The sequence below is a fragment of the Heterodontus francisci genome, chromosome 32, assembly GCF_036365525.1.
Source record: "Heterodontus francisci isolate sHetFra1 chromosome 32, sHetFra1.hap1, whole genome shotgun sequence".
NCBI classification, from domain to species: Eukaryota; Metazoa; Chordata; class Chondrichthyes; order Heterodontiformes; family Heterodontidae; genus Heterodontus; species Heterodontus francisci.
Window position 1 is genome coordinate 50,831,148 of NC_090402.1, and position 22,866 is coordinate 50,854,013.

Here is a 22,866-nt window from a genome sequence, read left to right on the forward strand (position 1 = left end):
GCCTCATCGCTGCCTCCCATGTCCGTCTGCTCATCGCTGCCTCCCATGTCCGTCTGCTCACCGCTTGCTCCCCGCTTCATCACTGCCTCCCATGTCCGTCTGCTCACCGCTTGCACCCCGCTTCATCACTGCCTCCCATGTCCGTCTGCTCACCGCTTGCACCCCGCATCATCACTGCCTCCCATGTCCGTCTGCTCACCGCTTGCTCCCCGCCTCACGCTGCCTCCCATGTCCGTCTGCTCACTGCTTGCTCCCCGCATCATCGCTGCCTCCCATGTCCGTCTGCTCACCGCTGCCTCCCATGTCCGTCTGCTCACCGCTTGCTCCCCGCCTCATCACTGCCTCCCGCGTCCGTCTGCTCAGCGCTTGCTCCCCGCCTCATCACTGCCTCCCATGTCCGTCTGCTCATGGCTGCCTCCCATGTCCGTCTGCTCATGGCTGCCTCCCATGTCCGTCTGCTCATGGCTGCCTCCCATGTCCGTCTGCTCATCGCTGCCTCCCATGTCCGTCTGTTCATCGCTGCCTCCCATGTCCGTCTGCTCACCGCTTGCTCCCCGCCTCATCACTGCCTCCCACGTCCGTCTGCTCACTGCTTGCTCCCCGCCTCATCGATGCCTCCCATGTCCGTCTGCTCACCGCTTGCTGCTCACCGCTTGCTACTCGCCTCATCGCTGCCTCCCGCGTCTGTCTGCTCACCACTTGACCCCCGCCTCATCACTGCCTCCCATGTCCGTCTGCTCACCGCTTGCTCCTCGCCTCATCGCTGCTCCCCGCCTCATCGCTGCCCCCCACTTCCGTCTGCTCACCACTTGACCCCCGCCTCATCGCTGCCTCCCACGTCCGTCAGCTCACCACTTGATCCCCGCCTCATCGCTGCCTCCCATGTCCGTCTGCTCACTGCTTGCTCCCCGCCTCATCACTGCCTCCCATGTCCGTCTGCTCACCGCTTGCTCCCCGCCTCATCACTGCCTCCCATGTCCGTCTGCTCACCGCTTGCTCCCCGCTTCATCGCTGCCCCCCATGTCAGTCTGCTCACCGCTGCCTCCCATGTCCGTCTGCTCAACGCTTGCTCCCCACTTCATCACTGCCTCCCATGTCCGTCTGCTCACCGCTTGCTCCCCGCCTCATCACTGCCTCCGCGTCCGTCTGCTCACCACTTGCTCCCCGCCTCATCACTGCCTCCCGCGTCCGTCTGCTCAACGCTTGCTCCCCGCCTCATCGCTGCCTCCCATGTCCGTCTGCTCAACGCTTGCTCCCCGCTTCATCACTGCCTCCCATATCCGTCTGCTCATCACTGCCTCCCGCGTCCGTCTGCTCAACGCTTGCTCCCCGCCTCATCGCTGCCTCCCATGTCCGTCTGCTCACCGCTTGCTCCCCGCCTCATCATTGCCTCCCGCGTCCGTCTGCTCACCGCTTGCTCCCCGCCTCGTCATTGCCTCCCACGTCCGTCTCACCGCTTGCTCCTCTCCTCTTCGCTGCCTCCCGCGCCCGTCTCACCACTTGACCCCCGCCTCATCGCTGCCTCCCACGTCTGTCTGCTCACCACTTGGCCCCCGCCTCATCGCTGCCTCCCATGTCCGTCTGCTCACCGCTTGCTCCCCGCTTCATCACTGCCTCCCATGTCCGTCTGCTCACCGCTGCCTCCCATGTCCGTCTGCTCAATGCTTGCTGCCCGCTTCATCACTGCCTCCCATGTCCGTCTGCTCACCGCTGCCTCCCATGTCCGTCTGCTCACCGCTTGCTCCCCGCCTCATCACTGCCTCCCGCGTCCGTCTGCTCAGCGCTTGCTCCCCGCCTCATCGCTGCCTCCCATGTCCGTCTGCTCACCGCTGCCTCCCATGTCCGTCTGCTCAACGCTTGCTCCCCGCTTCATCACTGCCTCCCATGTCCGTCTGCTCACCGCTTGCTCCCCGCCTCATCACTGCCTCCCGCGTCCGTCTGCTCAGCGCTTGCTCCCCGCCTCATCACTGCCTCCCATGTCCGTCTGCTCATGGCTGCCTCCCATGTCCGTCTGCTCATGGCTGCCTCCCATGTCCGTCTGCTCATGGCTGCCTCCCATGTCCGTCTGCTCATGGCTGCCTCCCATGTCCGTCTGCTCATGGCTGCCTCCCATGTCCGTCTGCTCATGGCTGCCTCCCATGTCCGTCTGCTCATGGCTGCCTCCCATGTCCGTCTGCTCATGGCTGCCTCCCATGTCCGTCTGCTCATGGCTGCCTCCCATGTCCGTCTGCTCATGGCTGCCTCCCATGTCCGTCTGCTCATGGCTGCCTCCCATGTCCGTCTGCTCATGGCTGCCTCCCATGTCCGTCTGCTCATGGCTGCCTCCCATGTCCGTCTGCTCATGGCTGCCTCCCATGTCCGTCTGCTCATGGCTGCCTCCCATGTCCGTCTGCTCATGGCTGCCTCCCATGTCCGTCTGCTCATGGCTGCCTCCCATGTCCGTCTGCTCATGGCTGCCTCCCATGTCCGTCTGCTCATGGCTGCCTCCCATGTCCGTCTGCTCATGGCTGCCTCCCATGTCCGTCTGCTCATGGCTGCCTCCCATGTCCGTCTGCTCATGGCTGCCTCCCATGTCCGTCTGCTCATGGCTGCCTCCCATGTCCGTCTGCTCATGGCTGCCTCCCATGTCCGTCTGCTCATGGCTGCCTCCCATGTCCGTCTGCTCATGGCTGCCTCCCATGTCCGTCTGCTCATGGCTGCCTCCCATGTCCGTCTGCTCATGGCTGCCTCCCATGTCCGTCTGCTCATCGCTGCCTCCCATGTCCGTCTGCTCACCGCTTGCTCCCCGCCTCATCGCTGCCTCCCATGTCCGTCGCCTCATCGCTGCCTCCCATGTCCGTCGCCTCATCGCTGCCTCCCATGTCCGTCGCCTCATCGCTGCCTCCCATGTCCGTCGCCTCATCGCTGCCTCCCATGTCCGTCTGCTCATCGCTGCCTCCCATGTCCGTCTGCTCACCGCTTGCTCCCCGCTTCATCACTGCCTCCCATGTCCGTCTGCTCACCGCTTGCACCCCGCCTCATCACTGCCTCCCGCGTCCGTCTGCTCAGCGCTTGCTCCCCGCCTCATCACTGCCTCCCATGTCCGTCTGCTCATGGCTGCCTCCCATGTCCGTCTGCTCATGGCTGCCTCCCATGTCCGTCTGCTCATGGCTGCCTCCCATGTCCGTCTGCTCATGGCTGCCTCCCATGTCCGTCTGCTCATCGCTTGCACCCTGCCTCATCGCTGCCTCCCATGTCCGTCGCCTCATCGCTGCCTCCCATGTCCGTCTGCTCATCGCTGCCTCCCATGTCCGTCTGCTCACCGCTTGCTCCGCGCCTCATCGCTGCCTCCCGCGTCCGTCTGCTCACTGCTTGCTCCCCGCCTCGTCATTGCCTCCCACGTCCGTCTCACCGCTTGCTCCCCGCTTCATCACTGCCTCCCATGTCCGTCTGCTCACCGCTTGCTCCCCGCCTCATCGCTGTCTCCCGCATCTGTCTGCTCAACGCTTGCTCCCCGCCTCATCGCTGCCTCCCATGTCCATCTGCTCATCGCTGCCCCCCATGTCAGTCTGCTCACCGCTGCCTCCCATGTCCGTCTGCTCAACGCTTGCTCCCCACTTCATCACTGCCTCCCATGTCCGTCTGCTCACCGCTTGCTCCCCGCCTCATCACTGCCTCCGCGTCCGTCTGCTCACCACTTGCTCCCCGCCTCATCACTGCCTCCCGCGTCCGTCTGCTCAACGCTTGCTCCCCGCCTCATCGCTGCCTCCCATGTCCGTCTGCTCAACGCTTGCTCCCCGCTTCATCACTGCCTCCCATATCCGTCTGCTCATCACTGCCTCCCGCGTCCGTCTGCTCAACGCTTGCTCCCCGCCTCATCGCTGCCTCCCATGTCCGTCTGCTCACCGCTTGCTCCCCGCCTCATCATTGCCTCCCGCGTCCGTCTGCTCACCGCTTGCTCCCCGCCTCGTCATTGCCTCCCACGTCCGTCTCACCGCTTGCTCCTCTCCTCTTCGCTGCCTCCCGCGCCCGTCTCACCACTTGACCCCCGCCTCATCGCTGCCTCCCACGTCTGTCTGCTCACCACTTGGCCCCCGCCTCATCGCTGCCTCCCATGTCCGTCTGCTCACCGCTTGCTCCCCGCTTCATCACTGCCTCCCATGTCCGTCTGCTCACCGCTGCCTCCCATGTCCGTCTGCTCAATGCTTGCTGCCCGCTTCATCACTGCCTCCCATATACGTCTGCTCACCGCTGCCTCCCATGTCCGTCTGCTCACCGCTTGCTCCCCGCCTCATCACTGCCTCCCGCGTCCGTCTGCTCAGCGCTTGCTCCCCGCCTCATCGCTGCCTCCCATGTCCGTCTGCTCACCGCTGCCTCCCATGTCCGTCTGCTCAACGCTTGCTCCCCGCTTCATCACTGCCTCCCATGTCCGTCTGCTCACCGCTTGCTCCCCGCCTCATCACTGCCTCCCGCGTCCGTCTGCTCAGCGCTTGCTCCCCGCCTCATCACTGCCTCCCATGTCCGTCTGCTCATGGCTGCCTCCCATGTCCGTCTGCTCATGGCTGCCTCCCATGTCCGTCTGCTCATGGCTGCCTCCCATGTCCGTCTGCTCATGGCTGCCTCCCATGTCCGTCTGCTCATGGCTGCCTCCCATGTCCGTCTGCTCATGGCTGCCTCCCATGTCCGTCTGCTCATGGCTGCCTCCCATGTCCGTCTGCTCATGGCTGCCTCCCATGTCCGTCTGCTCATGGCTGCCTCCCATGTCCGTCTGCTCATGGCTGCCTCCCATGTCCGTCTGCTCATGGCTGCCTCCCATGTCCGTCTGCTCATGGCTGCCTCCCATGTCCGTCTGCTCATGGCTGCCTCCCATGTCCGTCTGCTCATGGCTGCCTCCCATGTCCGTCTGCTCATGGCTGCCTCCCATGTCCGTCTGCTCATGGCTGCCTCCCATGTCCGTCTGCTCATGGCTGCCTCCCATGTCCGTCTGCTCATGGCTGCCTCCCATGTCCGTCTGCTCATGGCTGCCTCCCATGTCCGTCTGCTCATCGCTGCCTCCCATGTCCGTCTGCTCACCGCTTGCTCCCCGCCTCATCGCTGCCTCCCATGTCCGTCGCCTCATCGCTGCCTCCCATGTCCGTCGCCTCATCGCTGCCTCCCATGTCCGTCGCCTCATCGCTGCCTCCCATGTCCGTCTGCTCATGGCTGCCTCCCATGTCCGTCTGCTCATCGCTGCCTCCCATGTCCGTCTGCTCATCGCTGCCTCCCATGTCCGTCTGCTCATCGCTGCCTCCCATGTCCGTCTGCTCATCGCTGCCTCCCATGTCCGTCTGCTCACCGCTTGCTCCCCGCCTCATCGCTGCCTCCCATGTCCGTCGCCTCATCGCTGCCTCCCATGTCCGTCGCCTCATCGCTGCCTCCCATGTCCGTCGCCTCATCGCTGCCTCCCATGTCCGTCGCCTCATCGCTGCCTCCCATGTCCGTCGCCTCATCGCTGCCTCCCATGTCCGTCTGCTCATCGCTGCCTCCCGCGTCCGTCTGCTCACCGCTTGCTCCCCGCCTCGTCATTGCCTCCCACGTCCGTCTCACCGCTTGCTCCTCTCCTCTTCGCTGCCTCCCGCGCCCGTCTCACCACTTGACCCCCGCCTCATCGCTGCCTCCCACGTCTGTCTGCTCACCACTTGGCCCCCGCCTCATCGCTGCCTCCCATGTCCGTCTGCTCACCGCTTGCTCCCCGCTTCATCACTGCCTCCCATGTCCGTCTGCTCACCGCTGCCTCCCATGTCCGTCTGCTCAATGCTTGCTGCCCGCTTCATCACTGCCTCCCATATACGTCTGCTCACCGCTGCCTCCCATGTCCGTCTGCTCACCGCTTGCTCCCCGCCTCATCACTGCCTCCCGCGTCCGTCTGCTCAGCGCTTGCTCCCCGCCTCATCGCTGCCTCCCATGTCCGTCTGCTCACCGCTGCCTCCCATGTCCGTCTGCTCAACGCTTGCTCCCCGCTTCATCACTGCCTCCCATGTCCGTCTGCTCACCGCTTGCTCCCCGCCTCATCACTGCCTCCCGCGTCCGTCTGCTCAGCGCTTGCTCCCCGCCTCATCACTGCCTCCCATGTCCGTCTGCTCATGGCTGCCTCCCATGTCCGTCTGCTCATGGCTGCCTCCCATGTCCGTCTGCTCATGGCTGCCTCCCATGTCCGTCTGCTCATGGCTGCCTCCCATGTCCGTCTGCTCATGGCTGCCTCCCATGTCCGTCTGCTCATGGCTGCCTCCCATGTCCGTCTGCTCATGGCTGCCTCCCATGTCCGTCTGCTCATGGCTGCCTCCCATGTCCGTCTGCTCATGGCTGCCTCCCATGTCCGTCTGCTCATGGCTGCCTCCCATGTCCGTCTGCTCATGGCTGCCTCCCATGTCCGTCTGCTCATGGCTGCCTCCCATGTCCGTCTGCTCATGGCTGCCTCCCATGTCCGTCTGCTCATGGCTGCCTCCCATGTCCGTCTGCTCATGGCTGCCTCCCATGTCCGTCTGCTCATGGCTGCCTCCCATGTCCGTCTGCTCATGGCTGCCTCCCATGTCCGTCTGCTCATGGCTGCCTCCCATGTCCGTCTGCTCATGGCTGCCTCCCATGTCCGTCTGCTCATGGCTGCCTCCCATGTCCGTCTGCTCATCGCTGCCTCCCATGTCCGTCTGCTCACCGCTTGCTCCCCGCCTCATCGCTGCCTCCCATGTCCGTCGCCTCATCGCTGCCTCCCATGTCCGTCGCCTCATCGCTGCCTCCCATGTCCGTCGCCTCATCGCTGCCTCCCATGTCCGTCTGCTCATGGCTGCCTCCCATGTCCGTCTGCTCATCGCTGCCTCCCATGTCCGTCTGCTCATCGCTGCCTCCCATGTCCGTCTGCTCATCGCTGCCTCCCATGTCCGTCTGCTCATCGCTGCCTCCCATGTCCGTCTGCTCACCGCTTGCTCCCCGCCTCATCGCTGCCTCCCATGTCCGTCGCCTCATCGCTGCCTCCCATGTCCGTCGCCTCATCGCTGCCTCCCATGTCCGTCGCCTCATCGCTGCCTCCCATGTCCGTCGCCTCATCGCTGCCTCCCATGTCCGTCGCCTCATCGCTGCCTCCCATGTCCGTCGCCTCATCGCTGCCTCCCATGTCCGTCTGCTCATCGCTGCCTCCCATGTCCGTCTGCTCACCGCTTGCTCCCCGCTTCATCACTGCCTCCCATGTCCGTCTGCTCACCGCTTGCTCCCCGCCTCATCACTGCCTCCCGCGTCCGTCTGCTCAGCGCTTGCTCCCCGCCTCATCACTGCCTCCCATGTCCGTCTGCTCATGGCTGCCTCCCATGTCCGTCTGCTCATGGCTGCCTCCCATGTCCGTCTGCTCATGGCTGCCTCCCATGTCCGTCTGCTCATCGCTGCCTCCCATGTCCGTCTGCTCACCGCTTGCACCCTGCCTCATCGCTGCCTCCCGTGTCCGTCGCCTCATCGCTGCCTCCCATGTCCGTCTGCTCATCGCTGCCTCCCATGTCCGTCTGCTCACCGCTTGCTCCGCGCCTCATCGCTGCCTCCCGCGTCCGTCTGCTCACTGCTTGCTCCCCGCCTCGTCATTGCCTCCCACGTCCGTCTCACCGCTTGCTCCCCGCTTCATCACTGCCTCCCATGTCCGTCTGCTCACCGCTTGCTCCCCGCCTCATCGCTGCCTCCCGCATCTGTCTGCTCAACGCTTGCTCCCCGCCTCATCGCTGCCTCCCATGTCCATCTGCTCATCGCTGCCTCCCATGTCCGGCTGCTCAGCGCTTGCTCCCCGCCTCATCATTGCCTCCTGCGTCCTGCTGCTCACTGCTTGCCCCCTGCCTCATTGCTGCCTCCCACGTCCGGCTGCTCACCGCTTGCTCCCCGCCTCATAGTTGCCTCCCATGTCCGTCTGCTCACCGCTTGCTCCCCGCCTCATCGCTGCCTCCCGCGTCCGGCTGCTCAGCGCTTGCTCCCCGCCTCATCGCTGCCTCCCATGTCCGTCTGCTCACCGCTTGCTCCCCGCCTCATCATTGCCTCCCGCGTCCGGCTGCTCACTGCTTGCCCCCTGCCTCATCACTGCCTCCCCTCAGCCACTCGCTCTCCACTTCCCTCCCACCCCCACCTCCCCACCGGCCACTTGCTCCCGACCTCGCTGTTTCCCCCCTCTCGGTGCCTTGCTCCCCGTATCTTCCCATTACCCCTCGGCACCTCATGCCCCGTTGCTTCTCCGGCGGTGCGACGGGGACCGATCCGTCGAGGGGGGAAGCAGCAAGCGAGCGGCTGAAGTGGCAAGGCGGAGTGCGATTGGTTAAGTGGGGAAGCGGCGAGGCCGGGAACAAGCGGTGAGGCAGCATCTGTGGGCGGAAAAACGGAGTTAACGTTTCAGGTTGATGACCTTTCTGAGTGTCCTGCCTACCATTCAACCAATGTCCAGACTCTGGTTTATTCGTTGAACAGTATGATTCTGTGAGCATGTCTGTTTGACTAGTCTGTGGGACAGCTCTCCCAATGTTGTTAGCAAGTAGGACTTTGCAGGATGAAGTACAGTTGTTTCCAGTGCCTAGGTCGATGCCAATGGTCTGTCCAGTTTTATTCCTATTTGACTTTTCTATAGTGGTTTGATACAACTGAGTATCTTGCTAGGCCATTTCAGAAGGCAGTTAATAGCCATGCATATTGCTGTGGGTCTGGAGTCACATGTAGGCCAGACCAGATTTCCTTACCTAAAGGGTATTAGTGAACCAGGTGGGTTTGTAAACGACAATTCGGTAGTTTCATTGTCACCATTAACGAGATTAGCTTTTTATTTCAGATTTATTGAATTAATTGAATTTAAATTGTCCCAGCTGTCATGGTATGACTCATGTCTTTGGAGCAGTAGCCCAGGCCTCTGGGTTACTAATCCAGTAACATTACCACTATGCTACTGTTCTCACTGAACCACTTTTCTAAAAAGCACAGTGTCAGCTAGTAATGGTAACTACTCAGTTAAACTTGTTGAATTGTGCACACTGCACCCTTCGGAAGCCCTTTGGTATGGTGCCCTTGCTACTGTACCTATCAGTCTTGCCATGTTGCATATGCTGCTGTACCTATCAGGTCATCTGTAATTTGCTGCGGTTCCCTTGAACAAAGGTTAATGTCACCTTTTTCGCTCTTCTCTAACCCTTCTCCTTCTTTCCCCCTCAATCTGATGAAATCTTTTCTAATCCCAGATTCCCTTTGCAAGCCTGTCAGATTTCAAGAATAAGAAGCTTGGAGAGAGATTTTGTGTTACCCTCACACCATCCCTGTTCGCGATTGAAATTGTGTCAAACCTAATTGAAGATCACGTTAAGAACAAGGCAGACAGTAGGTTAGGAGCGACTGTACGATCAGGTAATTGATTCCTCTGAGCAGCAGCCCAATACGTTCATTCAGACACCATTTAATGAGACACATTTCAACAATTTGCAATGTTAGGCTTAAAGAATCCAGAATTTGCCATCACACTCTTGAACATTGCTGATAATTCCTACAGGGAATCAAATCTCTTTCTCTGTAAAGGAGACAAACACATTCAGGAGAAATTAGGTGCTAGTTTTGGCTGAGTGGTTGAACTCTCGCCTCTGAATCAGAAGGTTTTGATTCAAGTCTCACTCCAGGGACTTGAGCCCATAATCGAGGTTGACATCCCAGCTCCCAGCACTCCCCGAGTGCTCCACTGTCGGTGGCACTGTCTTATGATCAGACATTAAACCGAGACCGTGTATGCCCTCTGAGGTGGATGTAAAAAATCCTACAGCATTATTTCAAAGAAGAGCAGGGGAGTTTTCCACAGTGTCCTGCCAGCTTTAAAGCTACTTAATCAGAATCAAGTCTTTCCAGTATTCCCAATTCACCAGGATTCTTCCTTCTCTCTATGTCTTAGGTGCAGTTTCAACTATGGCTATGCTGGAACATATGGGTGGGTCCCACCAGGAGCTGTGTGGGCTACAGAAGCTGGGACTCATGGACACTGTGAGTCACCTTGTCGCCCGTACATCCACTAACACAATTGTTGCCAGATCCCCATACATCATTCCTCCATTCAAACAGGCAAGTATCTGAATGGAAGCTATGTAGCTGCCCTCAACCTAGCCCTGTAATGGCATTGCTGAGACATGAGTGACCTTGATGATTTTTGTTTAGAGAACCGTGTGAATGTAGAGTGCCTTACGCCCTCATTCTAATTAAATATTCAATACAAACTGGAAATGATGAAGCTTCTAAGGGAGATTTGTCCTCGGACTAGGACTGTGTCTGACTTTGTAAGTGTAGCCTGACTACACAGACTGGGAATGTGTGTCTGGGTAAGTGAGCGTAGCCTGACTACAAATACTGGGAACGTGTGTCTGGGTCAGTGAGTGTAGCCTGACTACACAGACTGTGAACGTGTGTCTGGGTCAGTGAGTGTAGCCTAACTACAGAGACCGGGAACGTGTGTCTGCGTAAGTGAGTGTAGCCTGACTACACAGACTGGGAACGTGTGTCTGGATCAGTGAGTGAAGCCTGACTACACAGACTGGGAACATGTGTCGGGATCAGTGAGTGTAGCCTGACTACACAGACGGGGAACGTGTGTCGGGATCAGTGAGTGTAGCCTGACTACACAGACGGGGAACGTGTGTCTGGATCAGTGAGTGAAGCCTGACTACACAGACGGGGAACGTGTGTCTGGATCAGTGAGTGTAGCCTGACTACACAGACTGGGAACGTGTGTCTGGGTCAGTGAGTGTAGCCTGACTACACAGACTGGGAACGTGTGTCTGGGTCAGTGAGTGTAGCCTGACTACACAGACTGGGAACGTGTGTCTGGGTCAGTGAGTGTAGCCTGACTACACAGACTGGGAACGTGTGTCTGGGTCAGTGAGTGTAGCCTGACTACACAGACTGGGAACGTGTGTCTGGGTCATTGAGTGTAGCCTGACTACACAGACTGGGAACGTGTGTCTGGATCAGTGAGTGAAGCCTGACTACACAGACTGTGAACGTGTGTCTGGGTCATTGAGTGTAGCCTGACTACACAGACTGTGAACGTGTGTCTGGGTCAGTGAGTGTAGCCTGACGACAGAGACTGGGAACGTGTGTCTGGGTCAGTGAGTGTAGCCTGACTACACAGACTGTGAACGTGTGTCTGGGTCATTGAGTGTAGCGTGACTACACAGACGGGGAACGTGTGTCTTGGTCAGTGAGTGTAGCCTGACTACACAGACTGGGAACGTGTGTCTGCGTCAGTGAGCGTAGCCTGACTACACAGACTGTGAACGTGTGTCTGGGTCATTGAGTGTAGCCTGACTACACAGACTGGGAACGTGTGTCTGGATCAGTGAGTGTAGCCTGACTACACAGACTGGGAACGTGTGTCTGGGTCAGTGAGTGTAGCCTGACTACACAGACTGGGAACGTGTGTCTGGGTCAGTGAGTGTAGCCTGACTACACAGACTGGGAACGTGTGTCTGGGTCATTGAGTGTAGCCTGACTACACAGACTGGGAACGTGTGTCTGGATCAGTGAGTGAAGCCTGACTACACAGACTGTGAACGTGTGTCTGGGTCATTGAGTGTAGCCTGACTACACAGACTGTGAACGTGTGTCTGGGTCAGTGAGTGTAGCCTGACGACAGAGACTGGGAACGTGTGTCTGGGTCAGTGAGTGTAGCCTGACTACACAGACTGTGAACGTGTGTCTGGGTCATTGAGTGTAGCGTGACTACACAGACGGGGAACGTGTGTCTGGGTCAGTGAGTGTAGCCTGACTACACAGACTGGGAACGTGTGTCTGCGTCAGTGAGCGTAGCCTGACTACACAGACTGTGAACGTGTGTCTGGGTCATTGAGTGTAGCCTGACTACACAGACTGTGAACGTGTGTCTGGGTAAGTGAGCGTAGCCTGACTACACAGACTGGGAACGTGTGTCTGGGTCAGTGAGTGTAGCCTGACTACACAGACTGTGAACGTGTGTCTGGGTCATTGAGTGTAGCGTGACTACACAGACGGGGAACGTGTGTCTGGGTCAGTGAGTGTAGCCTGACTACACAGACTGGGAACGTGTGTCTGCGTCAGTGAGCGTAGCCTGACTACACAGACTGTGAACGTGTGTCTGGGTCATTGAGTGTAGCCTGACTACACAGACTGGGATCGTGTGTCTGCGTAAGTGAGCGTAGCCTGACTACACAGACTGGGAACGTGTGTCTGGATCAGTGAGTGAAGCCTGACTACACAGACTGTGAACGTGTGTCTGGGTAAGTGAGCGTAGCCTGACTACACAGACTGGGAACGTGTGTCTGGGTCAGTGAGTGTAGCCTGACTACACAGACTGGGAACGTGTGTCTGGGTCATTGAGTGTAGCCTGACTACACAGACTGGGATCGTGTGTCTGCGTAAGTGAGCGTAGCCTGACTACACAGACTGGGAACGTGTGTCTGGATCAGTGAGTGAAGCCTGACTACACAGACTGTGAACGTGTGTCTGGGTAAGTGAGCGTAGCCTGACTACACAGACTGGGAACGTGTGTCTGGGTCAGTGAGTGTAGCCTGACTACACAGACTGGGAACGTGTGTCTGGATCAGTGAGTGAAGCCTGACTACAAAGACTGGGAACGTGTGTCTGGGTCATTGAGTGTAGCCTGACTACACAGACTGGGAACGTGTGTCTGGGTCATTGAGTGTAGCCTGACTACACAGACTGGGAACGTGTGTCTGGATCAGTGAGTGAAGCCTGACTACAAAGACTGGGAATGTGTGTCTGGGTCAGTGAGTGTAGCCTGACTAAACAGACTGGGAACGTGTGTCTGGGTCAGTGAGTGGAGCCTGACTACACAGACTAGGAGGGTGTGTCTGGGTCAGTAGGTGTAGCCTTCCCTCGGTGTCCCATCATGGACACCTTGAGGATAGAAACAAACAACGCAGCATTCAGTGGCAGCACTCGGCACTGAGTGGGAAAGTCATGGATTTAAGTCCCACTTCAGCAACTTCAACACAAAACCTAGACTGACAGTCCAGTGCAATACTGAGGGAGCATTGCACTGTCAGAGGTGCCGTCTTTTGGGTGCAACATTAAAACCGAGTCCCATCTGCCTTGTCAAGTGGATATAAAAGATCCCCTTGGTCTTCTTGACTTATGTGAGGAACAAGAGGATGGCCAGAGTGAGGATAGGGCCGATCAGGGATAGTGGAGGGAACTTGTGCCTGGAGTCGGAGGAGGTAGGGGAGGTCCTAAATGAATACTTTGCTTCAGTATTCACTAGTGAGAGGGACCTGGTCGTTTGTGAGGACAGCGTGGAACAGGCTGATATGCTCAAACAGGTTGAGGTTAAGAGGGAGGATGTGCTGGAAATTTTGAATGATATGAGGACAGATAAGTCCCCGGGGCCAGACGGGATATACCCAAGGATATTACGGGAAGCGAGGGAAGAGATTGCTGCGCCTTTGGCGATGATCCTTGCATCTTCACTGTCCACTGGAGTAGTACTGGATGATTGGAGGGTGGCAAATGTTGTTCCCTTGTTCAAGAAAGGGAATAGGGATAACCCTGGGAACTATAGACCAGTCAGTCTTACGTCGGTAGTGGGCAAATTATTGGAGAGGATTCTGAGAGACAGGATTTATGATTATTTGGAAAAGCGTGGTTTGATTAGAGACAGTCAGCATGGCTTTGTGAGGGGCAGGTCATGCCTCACAAGCCTTATTGAATTCTTTGAAGATGTGACAAAACACATTGATGAAGGAAGAGCAGTGGATGTGGTGTATATAGATTTTAGCAAGGCGTTTGATAAGGTTCCCCATGGTAGGCTCATTCAGAAAGTAAGGAGGCATGGGATTCAGGGAAAGTTGGCTGTCTGGACACAGAATTGGCTGGCCCATAGAAGACAGAGGGTGGTAGTAGATGGAAAGTATTCAGCATGGAGCTCGGTGACCAGTGGTGTTCCACAAGGATCTGTTCTGGGACCTCTGCTCTTTGTGATTTTTATAAATGACTTGGATGAGGAAGTGGAAGGCTGGGTTAGCAAGTTTGCCGATGACACGAAGGTTGCTGGAGTTGTGGATAGTGTGGAAGGCTGTTGTAGGTTGCAACGGGACATTGACAGGATGCAGAGCTGGGCTGAGAAGTGGCAGATGGAGTTCAACCTGGAAAAGTGTGAAGTGATTCATTTTGGAAGGTCGAATTTGAATGCGGAATACAGGCTTAAAGACAGGATTCTTGGTAGTGTGGAGGAACAGAGGGATCTTGGGGTCCATGTCCATAGATCGCTCAAAGTTGCCACCCAAGTTGATAGGGTTGTTAAGAAGGCGTATGGTGTGTTGGCTTTCATTAACAGGGGAATTGAGTTTAAGAGCCGCGGGGTTATGCTGCAGCTCTATAAGGCCCTGGTTCGACCACACTTGGAATATTGTGTTCAGTTCTGGTCGCCTCATTATAGGAAGGATGTGGAAGCTTTAGAGAGGGTGCAGAGGAGATTTACCAGGATGCTGCCTGGACTGGAGGGCATGTCCTACGAAGAAAGATGGACGGAGCTAGGGCTTTTCTCATTGGAGCGAAGAAGGATGAGAGGTGACTTGATAGAGGGGTACAAGATGATGAAAGGCATAGATAGAGTGGGTAGTCAGAGACCTTTTCCCAGGGTGGAAAGGGCTATCACCAGGGGGCATAATTTTAAGGTGATTGGAGGAAGGTTTCGGGGAGATGTCAGAGGTAGGTTCTTTACACAGAGCGTGGTGGGTGCGTGGAATGCGCTGCCAGCGGTGGTAGTAGAAGCAGATACGTTACGGGCATTTAAGCGACTCTTGGATAGGTACATGGATGATAGTAGAATGAAGGGTAGGTAGTTAGTTTGATCTTAGAGTAGGTTAAAGGTTCGGCACAACATCGTGGGCCGAAGGGCCTGTACTGTGCTGTACTGTTCTATGTTCTTAAGAGTGGAGGAGTTCTCCCCATTGTACAGGCTAATATTTATCCCTCAACCAATATCAGTAGAACACATTATCTGGTCATTGTTATTTGTGGGACCTTGCTGTGCACGAATTGGCTGCCGCCAGTGACTACATGAAGAACATTTTATTGACTGTACGCTTTGGGACATCCTGAGGTTGTGACAGGCAGTCTAGAAATGCAGATATTTCTTTCCTTTCGTTCTAGTTTAGTACAAGCTACATATATCACATCTGCTGGAAAGGGTTTATTCATTCCTGCCCCATTCGCTGATTGTCAATCCTCGTGGCCTCTGTTATACCAATGGAAGTGTTTAACTGTGTGATGCTTCTGCCTTCAGGTGTTTGGCAGATCTCAGGCTCTGGTCGTGGGAAGCCCACATTTCTCTTCACCGTTGTCCTTATGGGGAAGAGTTTGGAAGCCGTGGGGCCCATTAATTGGAGCCCAGAAGGAGGTTATCAAGGTGGCTGAGTATCTGCAAACAGAGGCAGTCATGGGCGAGGAAGCAACTAAGAAGCGTGTGCTCAGCGGACTTCCGCAAGTGACAGTCGCACATATCGGTAAGCAGAGCTTGCCTGCTTCCAGGACATAAACTGGATGACTGTGAGGCAGATAACAATAAGGCCCTAAATTGGTATTCTCACAGTGTAATAATGAGCGGGTGATCAGCGAGTAGTGCAATGGCTCAGATACCTTTACTCACCCACGTCCAAATTCAGCTGGGATTGATGTGATAACTATCAGAGTGTGTCTGCTTTCTGCTGGGGTCCTGCAGGATATATCTTTGGTTAGGCTCAATGTTTTACATAGAAACACATGGACACAAGAACAGGAGCAGGCCATTTAGCCCCTCAAGCCTGTTCTGCCATTCAATGAGATCATGCTTGATCTGCGTCCTAACTCCATTTACCTGTTTTTGCCCAGTATCCCTCAATGACTTTGAATAACAAAAATCTATCAAACTCAGATTTAAAATTTATAATGAATCTAGCATCAGCTGCCATTTGGATCTAACCTTGCTATCCCTAACCTGGAAGTATTTCTCCTCAAAATAATCATTTCAAAGCTCCTGAGAAAAGCACAGGGAGAAAAAGTGAATTTCTTCAGCAGGGTAATAAAGAGACAATTGAAGGTAATAGACAACACTAGTTTAGTTAAAATTGAAACCTGCGATTCTCATTTGCTCCATTGAGGTAAAGAACAAGATATGGGGAGAGATGCTGACTGAGTAGAGTGTACCCAGCTGGAGTATGCAAACTGTAAGCTTCCAGGTGACTCATTCAGTCTGCTGGGTCCATGGCCAGGAATTTTCTTGGAGGTGCTGCTGCCATCATTACTGGAATTATGTTGAAAATCCTGCTCCCACAGCATTGGAGAAGGGATCAGACTGATTTGTGTTCTGCCTTGCTGTGGAAAATATTACCCAGTATTTGCGCACTTGGGTGCTGACTGACATGCTGCATATTCCCAGCATTTCCTGCTCCAATTTTCAGATTTCTGGCTTTTGCAATGTTTTCATTTTTATTTTATTTATACATGTGAGTGTTGCTGACAAGGCCAGTTTTAATTGTCCAACTCTAATTGCCCTTGAGGACGTGGTGGTCAATGTTCCCTTTAAAATTTAGTTGCTGCGCATTTCAATGTGTGATCCCTTTAATTTTTTTTTTTGCACAGCTGTACACATTCATTATTTATCACAGAGTAAGGCCAGCACGCTACATTTCAGGCTGCTGTGTGGCTGCGCACCTGCATAGCTGAGCAGACACTTGGTGCTGGTGAACTGTCTTCATGAACCGCTCCTGTCTATGTGGTGCAGGTGCATCCACAGTGCTGTTACGGAGGGATGTTCCAGGAATTTGACCAGTGACAGCGAAGGAACAGCGATATAGTTCCAAGTCAGGATGGTGTGTGATATGTAGGGGAACTTGCAGGTGGTGATGTTCCCATGCATCTGCTGCCCTTGTGCTTCGAGGTGGTACAGGTTTGGGAGGTGCTGCCAAAGGAGCCTCAGCAATGTGAATGGAGCCCTTGTGCGCCACTGGTGAAGGGAGAGAATGTTTAAGGTTGTGGATGGGATACTGATCACGTGTCTTGCTTTAACCTTCTTGAGTAGTGTTGGAGCTGCGCTCATCCAGGCAAGTGGAAAGTATTCCATCACACTCTTGACTTGTGCTTTGTAGGTAGCGGGTCATTCATTTCAGAATTGTCAGCCTCTGATCTGATCCTGTATGCGCGGTATACATTTATCTGGTCCAGTTATTGGTGCAGATAAAAGTAGAGCCAGTCCTGTCAGAGAGGCCAGGAATGCTGAGTCCTGTTACAGAGAGACCAGCAATACTGAGTCCTGTCAGAGAGACCAGCAATACTGAGTCCTGTCAGAGAGACCAGCAATACTGAGTCCTGTCAGAGAGACCAGCAATACTGAGTCCTGTCAGAGAGACCAGCAATACTGAGTCCTGTCAGAGAGGCCAGCAATACTGAGTCCTGTCAGAGAGGCCAGCAATACTGAGTCCTGTCACAGAGAGACCGGCAATGCTGAGTCCTGTCCCAGAGAGGCCGGCAATGCTGGGCCCTGTCGCAGAGAGGCCGGCAATGCTGGGCCCTGTCGCAGAGAGGCCGGCAATGCTGGGCCCTGTCGCAGAGAGGCCGGCAATGCTGGGCCCTGTCGCAGAGAGGCCGGCAATGCTGGGCCCTGTCGCAGAGAGGCCGGCAATGCTGGGCCCTGTCGCAGAGAGGCCGGCAATGCTGGGCCCTGTCGCAGAGAGGCCGGCAATGCTGGGCCCTGTCGCAGAGAGGCCGGCAATGCTGGGCCCTGTCGCAGAGAGGCCGGCAATGCTGGGCCCTGTCGCAGAGAGGCCGGCAATGCTGGGCCCTGTCGCAGAGAGGCCGGCAATGCTGGGCCCTGTCGCAGAGAGGCCGGCAATGCTGGGCCCTGTCGCAGAGAGGCCGGCAATGCTGGGCCCTGTCGCAGAGAGGCCGGCAATGCTGGGCCCTGTCGCAGAGAGGCCGGCAATGCTGGGCCCTGTCGCAGAGAGGCCGGCAATGCTGGGCCCTGTCGCAGAGAGGCCGGCAATGCTGGGCCCTGTCGCAGAGAGGCCGGCAATGCTGGGCCCTGTCGCAGAGAGGCCGGCAATGCTGGGCCCTGTCGCAGAGAGGCCGGCAATGCTGGGCCCTGTCGCAGAGAGGCCGGCAATGCTGGGCCCTGTCGCAGAGAGGCCGGCAATGCTGGGCCCTGTCGCAGAGAGGCCGGCAATGCTGGGCCCTGTCGCAGAGAGGCCGGCAATGCTGGGCCCTGTCGCAGAGAGGCCGGCAATGCTGGGCCCTGTCGCAGAGAGGCCGGCAATGCTGGGCCCTGTCGCAGAGAGGCCGGCAATGCTGGGCCCTGTCGCAGAGAGGCCGGCAATGCTGGGCCCTGTCGCAGAGAGGCCGGCAATGCTGGGCCCTGTCGCAGAGAGGCCGGCAATGCTGGGCCCTGTCGCAGAGAGGCCGGCAATGCTGGGCCCTGTCGCAGAGAGGCCGGCAATGCTGGGCCCTGTCGCAGAGGGGCCGGCAATGCTGGGCCCTGTCGCAGAGGGGCCGGCAATGCTGGGCCCTGTCGCAGAGGGGCCGGCAATGCTGGGCCCTGTCGCAGAGGGGCCGGCAATGCTGGGCCCTGTCGCAGAGGGGCCGGCAATGCTGGGCCCTGTCGCAGAGGGGCCGGCAATGCTGGGCCCTGTCGCAGAGGGGCCGGCAATGCTGGGCCCTGTCGCAGAGGGGCCGGCAATGCTGGGCCCTGTCGCAGAGGGGCCGGCAATGCTGGGCCCTGTCGCAGAGGGGCCGGCAATGCTGGGCCCTGTCGCAGAGGGGCCGGCAATGCTGGGCCCTGTCGCAGAGGGGCCGGCAATGCTGGGCCCTGTCGCAGAGGGGCCGGCAATGCTGGGCCCTGTCGCGGAGGGGCCGGCAATGCTGGGCCCTGTCGCGGAGGGGCCGGCAATGCTGGGCCCTGTCGCGGAGAGGCCGGCAATGCTGGGCCCTGTCGCGGAGAGGCCGGCAATGCTGGGCCCTGTCGCGGAGAGGCCGGCAATGCTGGGCCCTGTCGCGGAGAGGCCGGCAATGCTGGGCCCTGTCGCGGAGAGGCCGGCAATGCTGGGCCCTGTCGCGGAGAGGCCGGCAATGCTGGGCCCTGTCGCGGAGAGGCCGGCAATGCTGGGCCCTGTCGCGGAGAGGCCGGCAATGCTGGGCCCTGTCGCGGAGAGGCCGGCAATGCTGGGCCCTGTCGCGGAGAGGCCGGCAATGCTGGGCCCTGTCGCGGAGAGGCCGGCAATGCTGGGCCCTGTCGCGGAGAGGCCGGCAATGCTGGGCCCTGTCGCGGAGAGGCCGGCAATGCTGGGCCCTGTCGCGGAGAGGCCGGCAATGCTGGGCCCTGTCGCGGAGAGGCCGGCAATGCTGGGCCCTGTCGCGGAGAGGCCGGCAATGCTGGGCCCTGTCGCGGAGAGGCCGGCAATGCTGGGCCCTGTCGCGGAGAGGCCGGCAATGCTGGGCCCTGTCGCGGAGAGGCCGGCAATGCTGGGCCCTGTCGCGGAGAGGCCGGCAATGCTGGGCCCTGTCGCGGAGAGGCCGGCAATGCTGGGCCCTGTCGCGGAGAGGCCGGCAATGCTGGGCCCTGTCGCGGAGAGGCCGGCAATGCTGGGCCCTGTCGCGGAGAGGCCGGCAATGCTGGGCCCTGTCGCGGAGAGGCCGGCAATGCTGGGCCCTGTCGCGGAGAGGCCGGCAATGCTGGGCCCTGTCGCGGAGAGGCCGGCAATGCTGGGCCCTGTCGCGGAGAGGCCGGCAATGCTGGGCCCTGTCGCGGAGAGGCCGGCAATGCTGGGCCCTGTCGCGGAGAGGCCGGCAATGCTGGGCCCTGTCGCGGAGAGGCCGGCAATGCTGGGCCCTGTCGCGGAGAGGCCGGCAATGCTGGGCCCTGTCGCGGAGAGGCCGGCAATGCTGGGCCCTGTCGCGGAGAGGCCGGCAATGCTGGGCCCTGTCGCGGAGAGGCCGGCAATGCTGGGCCCTGTCGCGGAGAGGCCGGCAATGCTGGGCCCTGTCGCGGAGAGGCCGGCAATGCTGGGCCCTGTCGCGGAGAGGCCGGCAATGCTGGGCCCTGTCGCGGAGAGGCCGGCAATGCTGGGCCCTGTCGCGGAGAGGCCGGCAATGCTGGGCCCTGTCGCGGAGAGGCCGGCAATGCCGGGCCCTGTCGCGGAGAGGCCGGCAATGCCGGGCCCTGTCGCGGAGAGGCCGGCAATGCCGGGCCCTGTCGCGGAGAGGCCGGCAATGCCGGGCCCTGTCGCGGAGAGGCCGGCAATGCCGGGCCCTGTCGCGGAGAGGCCGGCAATGCCGGGCCCTGTCGCGGAGAGGCCGGCAATGCCGGGCCCTGTCGCGGAGAGGCCGGCAATGCCGGGCCCTGTCGCGGAGAGGCCGGCAATGCCGGGCCCTGTCGCGGAGAGGCCGGCAATGCCGGGCCCTGTCGCGGAGAGGCCGGCAATGCCGGGCCCTGTCGCGGAGAGGCCGGCAATGCCGGGCCCTGTCGCGGAGAGGCCGGCAATGCCGGGCCCTGTCGCGGAGAGGCCGGCAATGCCGGGCCCTGTCGCGGAGAGGCCGGCAATGCCGGGCCCCGTCGCGGAGAGGCCGGCAATGCCGGGCCCCGTCGCGGAGAGGCCGGCAATGCCGGGCCCCGTCGCGGAGAGGCCGGCAATGCCGGGCCCCGTCGCGGAGAGGCCGGCAATGCCGGGCCCCGTCGCGGAGAGGCCGGCAATGCCGGGCCCCGTCGCGGAGAGGCCGGCAATGCCGGGCCCCGTCGCGGAGAGGCCGGCAATGCCGGGCCCCGTCGCGGAGAGGCCGGCAATGCCGGGCCCCGTCGCGGAGAGGCCGGCAATGCCGGGCCCCGTCCCGGAGAGGCCGGCAATGCCGGGCCCCGTCCCGGAGAGGCCGGCAATGCCGGGCCCCGTCCCGGAGAGGCCGGCAATACCGAGCCCCGTCACGGAGAGGCCAGCAATACCGAGCCCCGTCACGGAGAGGCCAGCAATACCGAGCCCCGTCACGGTGAGGCCAGCAATACCGAGCCCCGTCACGGAGAGGCCAGCAATACCGAGCCCCGTCACGGAGAGGCCAGCAATACCGAGTCCCGTCACGGAGAGGCCAGCAATACCGAGTCCCGTCACGGAGAGGCCAGCAATACCGAGTCCCGTCACGGAGAGGCCAGCAATACCGAGTCCCGTCACGGAGAGGCCAGCAATACCGAGTCCCGTCACGGAGAGGCCAGCAATACCGAGTCCCGTCACGGAGAGGCCAGCAATACCGAGTCCCGTCACGGAGAGGCCAGCAATACCGAGTCCCGTCACGGAGAGGCCAGCAATACCGAGTCCCGTCACGGAGAGGCCAGCAATACCGAGTCCCGTCACGGAGACACCAGCCATACTGAGTCCTGTCAGAGAGGCATTCATGACCTGTAAATAGCTCTTTTCAAAATATGAAATCTTTGGCTCTATAATTCTGAGAGATTTCCACCACTGGGGTTTTTATTGCCTCATCCAAATCTGTTGTCGAGTAATTGGCAGTGATTGATTGCTATGGTTAGAGAGCCGCACCATTGTCGTTGTATTGCGCAACTTCCAGGTTGGTGGAAGGCGAACTGGGTGGACCTTAGTATGTCTTCGTGTAGCAATCACTGTGACCATATACAAATCCTACCTCAGTCAGGCAGCGAAAAAGAACTAAAAGTACATGTTTGTCATGTTCTACTGGGTGTCTGACACATGCCGAAACTCATCATCACATTTAGGAGCCTCTGCTTCAAACTGCTGAGATAGCTGCTCCCACTTGTCGGATTTCTTTTTTCCCACTGCAGTGTGTAGTATGCAACGTATATGCAGGGAGATTAGGTGTAGATTAGCCCAGCTAAGGCTCAGAGTCCCCAACTGTAATGCTGGAGCTTAACCAGCAAAAACCACACAAAATAGGGGAGGCGGTGGCGTAGTGGTAATGTCACTGGACTAGTAATCCAGAGCCCAGGCTCTGGGGTTATGAGTTCAAATCACACCACGGCAGATGGTGAAATTTGAATTCAATTAATAAATCTGGAACTAAAATCGAGTCTAATGGTGACCTTGAAACCATTGTCGATTGTTGTAAAAACTCATCTGGTTCACTAATGTCCTTTAGGAAAGGAAATCTGCTGTCCTTACCTGGTCTGGCCTACATGTGACTCCAGACCCACTGCAATGTGGTTGTTTCTGAAATGCTGGGCAAGCCAATCAGTTCAAGGGCAATTAGGGATAGGAAATAAATGTTGGCCTAGCCAGCGATGCTCACATCCCACAAAAAAAAAATTAAAAAATTACCAGAGCAGGGAAATGGCCAAGTATTTGAGTCTTGCCCAATCAGGTTCACCTTACTTATTTGGGGTTTTGGACTGCAAGTTGAGTAGGAAGGATTTCAGCCTCCAGTGAAAAATTTCCCCCTTCAGTTTCCATTAGTGAGTCAGGCTGGCAATGCCCTGGAGTAGTGCTACTTCAGGTATGGAATACCAGATCTGCCACAAAGGACTGATGTGGTTTTGAACGTCCACTGCCAGCCATGGCTTCAGAGACACCTTGACCCCATAATCAATCCCAAGGAGGATGATCATTCGTTGGTAAACAGCTAACAAGTGTGAACTTGAGCCTCACTAGGTGGGCAGCTCCTCAGGAGTGACGAGGTGAGCAGCACAACTCGTAATATGTGTGTGTGCACGGCCACCATCCCCTCGACCACAGCAAAGACACAGTTGCTGCAGTCACTTGCCTCACCATGACCCAAACAGGATATGCCCCAAGACCCGATGATATGAGCACACAGATTCCTTTTCGCAGTCTCCAGGTAATGATTTCCAAGTCAAAGTCTCCTTGATGTTCCAAAAGTCAAAGTCCAATG

At 58.1% G+C, this 22,866-nt stretch overlaps 1 protein-coding gene across 4 annotated transcripts in view; it reads left to right on the top strand.

Annotated features, from left to right (window-relative positions):
* LOC137347803 (tetratricopeptide repeat protein 28-like) overlaps positions 1-22,866 on the top strand; it is a 492,214-nt gene that overhangs the window by 73,590 nt on the left and 395,758 nt on the right. For all 4 annotated transcript variants that reach the window (XM_068012797.1, XM_068012799.1, XM_068012800.1 and 1 more), the window contains exons 10-12: positions 9,204-9,366; positions 9,899-10,065; positions 15,278-15,497. In XM_068012797.1, coding sequence (XP_067868898.1) covers positions 9,204-9,366; positions 9,899-10,065; positions 15,278-15,497 — 550 coding nt within the window. The remainder of the gene's footprint in view (positions 1-9,203; positions 9,367-9,898; positions 10,066-15,277; positions 15,498-22,866) is intronic.